This window comes from Puntigrus tetrazona, chromosome 4 (assembly GCF_018831695.1).
Source record: "Puntigrus tetrazona isolate hp1 chromosome 4, ASM1883169v1, whole genome shotgun sequence".
Taxonomy (NCBI): domain Eukaryota; kingdom Metazoa; phylum Chordata; class Actinopteri; order Cypriniformes; family Cyprinidae; genus Puntigrus; species Puntigrus tetrazona.
Genome location: NC_056702.1, coordinates 17,266,210 through 17,276,221, shown reverse-complemented (window position 1 = coordinate 17,276,221; position 10,012 = coordinate 17,266,210). Strand labels below are relative to the sequence as shown.

Genomic DNA, 10,012 nt, shown 5'->3' with positions numbered 1-10,012 from the left:
ATGTATATAAATTAGGATTAGACCTGTATCGGTTTACTACATTATGTATATTAACCGTTTTGTTAAATAAAACCATATGATTACTTCCATTTTTGAGCAAATTATCATTGCCTCATTGCTATTACTTGTATCTATTGTTTGCATTACCACTAAAAATGATCACTGTAGTGTTGTCAAAAGTACTGGCAGCAATACCATTTGGTACTGAAATGTAAAAAAAAATAATAGATTCAATCAATGGGGAGCATGCAGCGATAATCATTTTAGCCAATCACAGTCATATCTGTTGAGCATGTGAACTCAAAGACCAACAGCGCTCGAATATTAGCAGGAAATTGTTCTAAAAATTTATTTTGCGAATTTTATCACGGTCAGTACTTTTGACAACACAAAATCAGACTACTCAATCAATCGTCATAATAATTGACTGATTACAGCCCTAATTTGACTGATCTATAAACTGGTATAATTGGCATACTGATTGATTCACAATCTAGCTGATTTAATATTATGGAGTAATAAAATGTGCATTTACTACAAAATTCTCATGACTTTTCTGATTACTGCTAGGTTTTCCATGACCATGAAAACAAAACAAAACCCTAAAACAATTAAATGCTGGTAAATGTTGCCACAAAAACACTTTTCAGAAAAGAAAATAATTAAAGTGTTACTCAATCTTTGGACTGCAGATGAGAGATGCTGTTCACTTCTCAAAAAGTGTTATAAAAACACCTATGCCAGGAAAGAGGTGTGTGCCCACTCCCCTAATCATGTCACAGTGATCCAAACATTTCTGTGTAGGTGCTAAATTCTTCAATCTTTCCTGCACGGTCAGACGAGTGGGGATTAAAAGTGCTTTTTCATGGCAAGTGTATACTTGAGTACATACTTGTGGAGGTGAAAGTGGGTACGTTAATGAGTGGGGGTGTAACGTGCATAGTGCTGGATTGTGAAATGAAAGTCTCTACGCTACTATTATCTGAGCATTTCTTTTGGTTCTTTGGATGATGCCAACTGCACCATCTGAAGCAGAAACGACCCACAGTTTACTAAGGAGCCTGAACATTTGAATTCCATGAACGCAAACCCTTAGTCTTTGTCTGAACACCAGTATTAACCCAACCATCACCAGTAACTTCAAAGAGCACAGGGAGAGGCTATGCAAGTTCATGCACCTCAAAGACAAGCCCAAAAAATGAAAGTACTTCAAAATGAGCATTAGCTCTCACAGGGTAGAAAAAGACACGAGAGCAAAGAGGAATGGCTTTAAGATGAGGGTACAACAGATTAGAGATAATGTTTGTTGCTCAAGAGAAAACGATGCACACCACATACAGTACCACACATTCCAGGTCTATTGTATATAATCACTGCCATGACATCCTGAAGTATAAAAAATGTGGGATTTCAGCCTCTTTGTAATAGTAGTGCTGTCATAGGGAATGCTAAGAATTTCTGAGATAAATGTGTAAAAATAAAATTCTGGGATAAGCCTGTTGGGCCAGCCAACGGTCAACGGTAAACGTGACTAATCACATGGAGCCAGCATCCTGCATCATTGCGTACAGTTTTATGAGGGCTGTTTCTACTAGAAGACACTTTATCAGTAAAGGCTAGCTACTGATTTCACAATCTGATTCATTTACTATACCGTAAAAACATTAATTAAAAGAGTCATATTAAGAAGGTCTTAATGGGAAAAAAAAGAACGGACATCAATACGGTTTCTTAAATTCTTGCCACCACACTGTAGAAGCGATACTAAAAATGGCATTGATTTCAAAGTGGTTGGCCAAATACTAACAATCTCATCTGCAGATAAATTTTGAAGTTGAATAAACAGCAAACAATTGAGGCAGGTACACAGATGCCAACATATGTTGAGAAGCTGCATTCATTGTAGCAATATGCCATTAGACTGGGAAAGAACATGATTTTGCAATAAAATACTTTTAAAGAGTAATTTAATTTATCACTTTTAAGTTACTGATGCTGCTTAATGAAATTCTCCAAAGCATTTCATCTAAACAAGAGGTGAAATCAGATTTCATGATCAGAATGGATTCTGTAGAACGAGACAACATCCTTCTAACTCAAAAAAAAAACCTACTAAACTTACAGCAGTTAAATAAAAAAGGTAGTTATTTTTTAAAAATCAAACACTTTGTAGGAGGTCATCACAAGATGATTTAAAAATGTATTTATTTCTTTAAATAACACCAATGCAAACAGCTAACATAGCTATGAACTAACAATTAACAATCTACTTTTACATTATTTATTATTAAGTATAATATTTAGGAGCACATAATAGTACACATAAAACTGTACATTATGTAACAAAATAATTACGGCTCTATAATGTATACTGTTGAACTCATGGTCAAATGACTCTGTTGAATAAATAATTCCACTGTACAGGAAATTCTGGTTTAGTGGAGGGCTATAGGCTTCAGTTCATGAGAAAAATGTGGTACAGATTTGGCTGCACCACTTGGTTTTCAAGGTAAAGCATGTTGTAGTACAAGGAAGTACAACATAACGTACAAACTTTAAGTCAACATCTGTCTGGGTTCTAGCCAGGTTTTGAATTAACAACCATCCCATGACACTTCTGCATTTTTTTCAATTTGAATCTAGTCAATTTTTTCTCTTTTGTGGTCTGGAAAGATAGAAGGCAACATTAAAACAACATCAGACCAAGTAAAGCATGACTGAATTTTCATTTTGGAGTAAATAAAAAGATAACCAAAAACCTAAGTGTCCACTAGAAATATTTTTCATCCATCATTCGATTTTATTGCCTTCAGAAGCCCTGGTGAGGTTCTTGCTGTTTTTATGGTTTGCCTCCAACAGGTCTATTCTGTGTGCCTGAGTGTTTGGGGTCCCTGGTCTTGCACACAGATGGTGGGGGTCCCTCATTATCAGGGCCACTCTCTAGGTCAACAAGAAAAGCCTTTTGGGACCCTGGGAATCACAAGCGACATGGATTACAACACAGATTACAGGGAGTGGAAGGAGAAGCAGGGCCTTCAAATTATTGTGCCCCCTCAGTCCTACTCGCAATAAAGGCTTATGAGTGAATAGGGAGGAGCGAAAGGCCTTGTTCTTTTGCATGCTTAAAGTCTAATTATCATCAGCTTGCAGTTTATAATGCTGTGACCCCGACAGCTGCTGAGAATTCAATTGCCGTCACGCTGCCATTTACAATCAAGGCCTTTAATTCCCACCATGTGCTGTTCAACTTCCCAAGATTTAAAACCCTCATAGCACATTATTCCCACCAGGATATCATGTGCCAAGCCCTGCTGATATTCATAGTAAGAAAGATGCTGTCTGGATCCGGTTGGGTGTGCTGGTGTGAAATACAAGGGATAATGAGCAAAAGAGTCATTATTTTTAAATCACGTTCTTGTTTACAGCACTTAATTATTAGTTTTCTTCTAGGACCTGAACATCAGCCCAGCGTACTACTGGTGCTTAAAATGAAAGATGCGTTTCTTTGGGAAAGCAATTATGCGCCACCAGCCTGGAGAGGGTACAAAGGTTAATTGAGTCCTCAACCATACAACAGATCTCAAAGGTAAACACTAAGACGTCATTACATTGAAACAAACAATGTAGCCGAACCCACCAACCACCAAACAAAACACTTTCTGTGTAAACAACAAAACTCCACCCTCCGATGTGGACACATGCTGACTGCCCTCACAGCTCATAAATTATGACCAAAAAAAAACAAGTGTTTAACATTTTATGGAAGCTTTCTTTCTAGTAAACCTCTCAGATGACCATTAACTCTTGCTCATCTTCCTCTTTTTTTTTACTTTCATTTTGTAAAAGTAAGAACAAATGCAGACCTGTCCACCGTTATAACCCAATTGAAAAGGCTTTGTGTCGCTGCTTCTTTTTTCAGTGCTTGCGCTTCAGAGCACAGGGGTAGGGATGAAAGAGATGAGAGAACAGAGGGAGCTCAACCTCTGTGTCTCCATCTGCTTTCTCCGCGCCCTCCACCCCTCATCGACCCCACTCTCCTTCTGCCCTTCCATCCCACAGGTGTGAGCTTACCTCCCCAAATTGCCCCCTCCATGTACCCCGGCCCCCACTTCAAGCTCCATGCTGGGATTAAGTATAGCGCTCATGCCTCTGAGCCTGGGGCTACAAGCTCCTGCAACCATTACATTACAAACAACTACTGTTTGCGAGGCCAATAAAGGTCCTCGATTACGCCGCCAGTTGATGGAGGGTAAAATAAACTTGTTTGGTTCTTATGCCATGAAACACAGACAGGCTTTTCTGAATTAACCTAACAATGAAAAATAAGTGTGTTCACAAAAAGTAACTATTTAAACACAAATTCGTAGATTTTTTTATTTTATCATTTATATTATTAATTCATAATAACTTATGTTTTGGGGGAGTCTTTCAGAGTGTTTTACAACCTAAATTATCCGATATTTTAATTGACGCTTGACAAAGCTTAAAGATCTGCGAAGATCCTCTTTAAGATTTCATTTCCAGTTTTATGTTGTGTTCCCCTCTGCATGTTGGTTGTATATATACATTTTTTGTGGAAAAAAAAAGACTATGTCAAATGACTTGACATGTTTCTTTTTCATGTTTTATTCCATTTCCTCATGGTCATTACTTCTATTAAAGCATTTAATAATTTAAATTAAACTCAGAAATCCAAAACATGCTTTGCATTCAATTCATTGCCTGCATGAATTGAATTTATGTATTTTTAATTAAAAAAAAAAAAACAAGAACTTGTAACCCTTTGTAACTTTCTTTCACTAGGGAAAAACAAGCATCAGAAAACAACTCAAACATGTAAGGGAAGACAGCAGCGTACATTATATTTTCCACTATGCTGGTGATTTATGAACTTTTCAAAGCACCACACTTCATTGTTCCTATGAACAATCCACAATCTCACAGGGAAATGATATACAGGACATAAATACAATGCCATGAATTGCGGCTGAAAACCTCTAGCCACAAGATTGTGGCTATGCCATGCAGTGGGAAAATGTTCTTGGGTGCAGTTACTTCCAGATTCTCACCGTTCAAAACCAACATCTCTAAGCGAGAGGATGTCAATGGTGATATAGGGCCACACAGTCTTGGGAAAGTGACAGTGTCCTGTCATCAGTTGTGTTATGGGTTTGGAAACAGTGGATAAGTAGTAACACTGTGACACACTTACCACGCAATGCAAGATGACAGGCCAGCCTTGGGCGACAAAGAGTACTTAAGGCTCAAGAGCCTTTCTTTCTCTTTTCATCTGCTTGTGCTCTCATTGTTTTAGAGTGTTTCTGTAAAGCTGTGGTCTACACAGAGGGTACGGTTAACGGCTTTCATGGGAAGCGCACATTGGTCGCGCTCACCTTTTTCGCTCATTGGGCTCTAATGCATTCATTACCTCTCTTGCGCACATCTGCCTCACGTAAATCCCATTTCCTGTGTCTATTGAGCGCGCCCAGTGGCCTGGTGCTGGGGCGATGGCCGCCACACGTTTCCCATGGCCTCCTCACCCTTCTGCTCATTCCAGCGTCCCTGCCCCTATTGTTCCTCATCTGTTCTTCCCCACCCAGTGCACACTGTTGTCTGCCCACCAACCCCTGCTTTAATCCAACACCCCTCCTCTCCCCAATACACTCTCCTTTGATACCCCCCTTTCCTAGCCAAGACCCCTGCTGCTAAAGCAGTAGCCTGGCAGCTGGAGCAGTTGACCATGTTGGCTCAGCTGCTGGTTCTCGGGACATGAGCGACTCTGGGCTCTGCACGAGAACAACACTGAAAAATGGCTCAGACTAAATTTCATTATCCAACCACTCTACTAATTAATTAAGACTTAATCCACTGGAGGTGGATCCCATGGGACAGCACTGGATGACTACTGTACCTGAGATACAAGAACATGCTATAGGAGAACGTTTGATGTGTAAAGGACAGTCAAAAATGTCTCTGGCATGGTTATGTGCATGACAATGGTAATGTGGTCTTGATAGAATAGATCTGCTATGCAATGGCAGAGTACAGAACACATCTACAACATGCCTGTGAGCCTGCAAGAAATAGTGCTGCTACACATATAGCATCTGAAATAACCCCCATATAGCATACATGAATCTCTTTATAGCAGATATTGACAGGTGGAGCTGGGGAAGGTGGAGGGTTTCTGAAGTGTGCTGAAACTGCTAGAGCAAGCACTAGCCAAGTATTTAAATGTTGAGCAGCAAGCCCATTGGTTATGGATACAAAAAGAACCAGCTGCGCCATGTGATAATGATGGCATTATGTCAGATTGTATTTGACCTATCCGACTGAACCATCTAGAGTTTCATGCCAGAACTTTGGATTTGGAAACACTGTCGAAACCAGATCGCATTTTCTTAGTCTTGGTTTTGTCATGGACATGAGCATTTGGCCTCGGTTAGACGCCCTTCCAGTATTAGTCTCAACCCTCTTTCTTTTTTGACTTAAGAAAATAAAGGTTCCAAAAGCAGCTGTTACAGCAATGTCAAAGTAGACCATTCTTAAAAGAACTGTGTTCCATGAATGTTAAAGGTTCTTCATTGAACTTCTGATGCCATAGGCATATACTCAGTTCTCAACTTGTGGGCTGGACTTTAACACACTTTAGAAGAACTCTCATGCAAAACTTTCTTTTGCCACACACTGAAGGGCCACTTTTTTGATACTGAGATTTATACAAGCGTTCTATTGAATTGCTGATCAAAAATTACATTTTCATATATTTATAGTAGGAAATTTACAAAATATATTCATAGAACATGATCTTTACTTAATATCCTAACAATTTTTGGCATAAAAGAAAAGTGCATAATTTTGACCAATACAATGTATTTTTGGCTATTGCTACTATTATACCTGTGCATCATAAGACTGGTTTTGTGGTACAGAGCCACAAATGTGGAACCTTCTAACCTGGTACATTATAAATTACTTTTTTTTTTTCATACAGAGACTTGAATTTGTGGATGAGCAACCTTGTTTAACAAAACATCATTTGCAGGAGGGAAAGTGCCATAACGCATTTTCTCAGTCACTGAAAATTGATTAAAAGGTGTAGTGCCAAGGTGAGATGTTTGCTGGGCGGTGGCAATATCTGAAAGTACAGGTGGCGGAATGGATTGGCAGCAACCGTCTACTGCTACATGGCAGCAGGGCTGTGTGGGAGGCAAAGCGCTGTGACTCAGTGATGCGGCTGGTGCTGAAAAAACTCAACTTCCTTCACAGAGGCAAAGGCTGGAGGTGTGGGTGCATAGATTGCACTTATCTTCAGCTGTACCTGAAAAAGTGTCTGGTGTTTTTTGACCTGCACTTTAAATCGCTCACTTTTAATGCATTAAGACCTCCTACGATCATTCATAATGGAAAAGCGGGACAATTAAGGCCTAATTATTCTTATCAACTGGCTTGAATTCATACGCTTGCGATCCTGACAACACTTTGTAATTATTAACATGAATTATATCTATGAACTGACTGGGCTAAACATTTTTTTTTTCCAATCTAATGGACCTATCCAGTATTTATAAAACCAAGAAAATCTATTAAAATGGCATGCATTACTATGACCTACAACACGTCGCTTTCAGAGCCGAATCCGGTCTTTTTTTCAACAAATAGACATGCTTAAGTGTCTAATCAACACTCTTACAATGAAAAAGGCAAAAAAAATGACAGCCTGCCAAACACTGCAAACATTTTCACGGCTGATGGTATAACTCCAACACAGAAATTGATAGAAGGTTCTGTGTATAGCTGGGCGATATATATATACCTGAAACTATGAAACACAGCAGTTCTTTATTGGCACCTTTGTTGATAATGTAACTTAGTGAAAAAAACTGAAAAAATAAGGAAAAAAACACATTCCTCTAGCTAATAAACAATGTAAATATGCCAGTAGCATGCTACCTAGAAATCAGGCGAATATGTTAAAAAAACATTATTAAAAGCAAATACGGCTCTGAGCATGGCCTGAAAACGAATTGGCTATGCTTCGCTTTATCTTTTTAAGAGACTTAATCTAATAGCAAGAGAATTTGGACAGAAAGCCCCGTACATTCCAACCATGCCCACACAGAACAGCGGATGTAGATGACTAAGACACCTCATGTATGAAATGGACTCAGGGTCTGCTTGTCAAACTGTAGCAGGAAGAAGTATTACTATACTCTAAAATATGCAACACACGGCTTAAGGAGAACAATAAAAGAGGAAACCCACAGGTGCCTTCCAACAAAAAAAAAAAGGAATGCCAGCACAACAGAAGGAAAAATGACGTCAATCCAGGAAAAAAAAAATGGACGTGTTGACATATTAGCAACCACAGTTCCACAGAAAAGGATGGGGATGCCGGCAAAAAAAGCAGAAGTAAACACAATTTCAGCCAAAACCATTATTTTACAATTATATTTCAAATCTATGGACAAAAATCACCTTGTAGTGATGTCCCATGGCGTTTCTGTATTTTCCCCCTTTTTTTGTTATGCTGGCGAGTCTTCTTGAATTTCAGCTACAAGCTAATGTTACAAAAAATCTGATTAGCTCATTATCTGCCTCTATCAAAAAAAAAAAAAAATCTAATTAAACGACTGATTCCTGATTGGTCGATACTGCAGCATCCTAGCTACACTAAACCCAACAATGAAATAGAGAGTAACAGCTATGATATAAAACACCTGTTCACCACCCGACCGCACAGCAAAAACAGAGAACTGTTTTGCTATCAACATTCTGCCTTGCCAAGAATTATATTCTAGCGAGGAGAAGGATGCCACTTAATGAATTTGCTGAAAAATGTTTTAATAATGTATCGTTGCATTTAAATTTAATATTTATAAAGCAAAAAGGCCTCTACTAAGAGATGTCCCCATCAATCGCCTTTATCCATGACTATCAAAATACATAATGCCTTGCTCTATGTGTGTCTGTCTATCTATAGTAATTATTATTATTTGCAAATTAGTAAAGTAATTATTATTACTTACAGTCAAGTCATTATATTTTTGAACAAATTGCCACATTTTATGATTCAAAATTCTTCATATGAGCGCACACATTTATAAAGCATTAAAATAAATGTATAGATAGATCAATTAAAACAGATGTAAGAGTTTTAATGACATAGCTTGCGTTCTAGCTAGCTTATCTCCATCATGTCCAGTCCAAGACGGTATTCCAGTACTGCCGACTGTACAATATTGTGTGCATCAGGCTTTTAATAATGCTTTCCCATGCCAGCTGTGCTGCTTGTAATGTAAAGCATGTGCTCGAGGGAAAGTGGCTGCTTTCCTGACTATAGCTCAATAGCGTCTTGCTAGTCAAGCTAAGACGACAATCCCCGAAATCGTCAACATTTCCTCTGAAATACATCGTTTGTCGCCCCGAATGACGCAATGTATGTTATGCTCATTGTGAAACATTAGACGCAATGTTGGTCGATAAAAGCAATGACAGAATGAATGGGGGTTGGGCAGCTGACAGCAAAATGATGAGGTGTGACCGCATCACTGACAGATGATAACGTGCGATTAAACTATAGCAACTCACCTGGTTATAATGCACCCTAAACGGTCTCAGATAGTTAGAACTGGTGCACGGAACCACCTGAATATTATTGATCTGCTCCATGGCTTTGATATAGCTGCCCACGGTTACTTCTCGCCACAGATGGCACAGCCGCAGACTACTGGAGGAGAATAGGGGGAAATGTCTACGGAAGCCTGTAAAGGGCAGAATAAGAACGCTCTTAGTCTTTGCGTTGCAGTAATGTTCTGACTATGCGGTGCAGAAAACTGCCAGTCAGCGATAGTTGCGGGAGGATGATGTCATTCATTAATTTGTTTTTTTTTTTTAAAGGTTAAACTACGGACTCTGTCGCCTCAGCGCACTCCTTTTAACCTTTACCGCGCGCGCGCCTCACGCGCGAATGCAGGTGCGCCTGGCTCGTGCAGGCTTCACCTCAGACAGA

The 10,012-nt window shown here is 39.1% G+C and overlaps 1 protein-coding gene across 1 annotated transcript in view; it reads right to left on the bottom strand.

The window, feature by feature from the left end:
• The window catches only part of nudt14 (nudix (nucleoside diphosphate linked moiety X)-type motif 14), a 27,180-nt gene extending 17,415 nt beyond the window's left edge, over positions 1-9,765 (bottom strand). The window contains exon 1 of the mRNA XM_043237833.1: positions 9,592-9,765. Within this exon, the coding sequence (XP_043093768.1) occupies positions 9,592-9,672 (81 nt within the window). The 5' untranslated portion in view covers positions 9,673-9,765. The remainder of the gene's footprint in view (positions 1-9,591) is intronic.
• Positions 9,766-10,012: the final 247 nt, after the last annotated feature.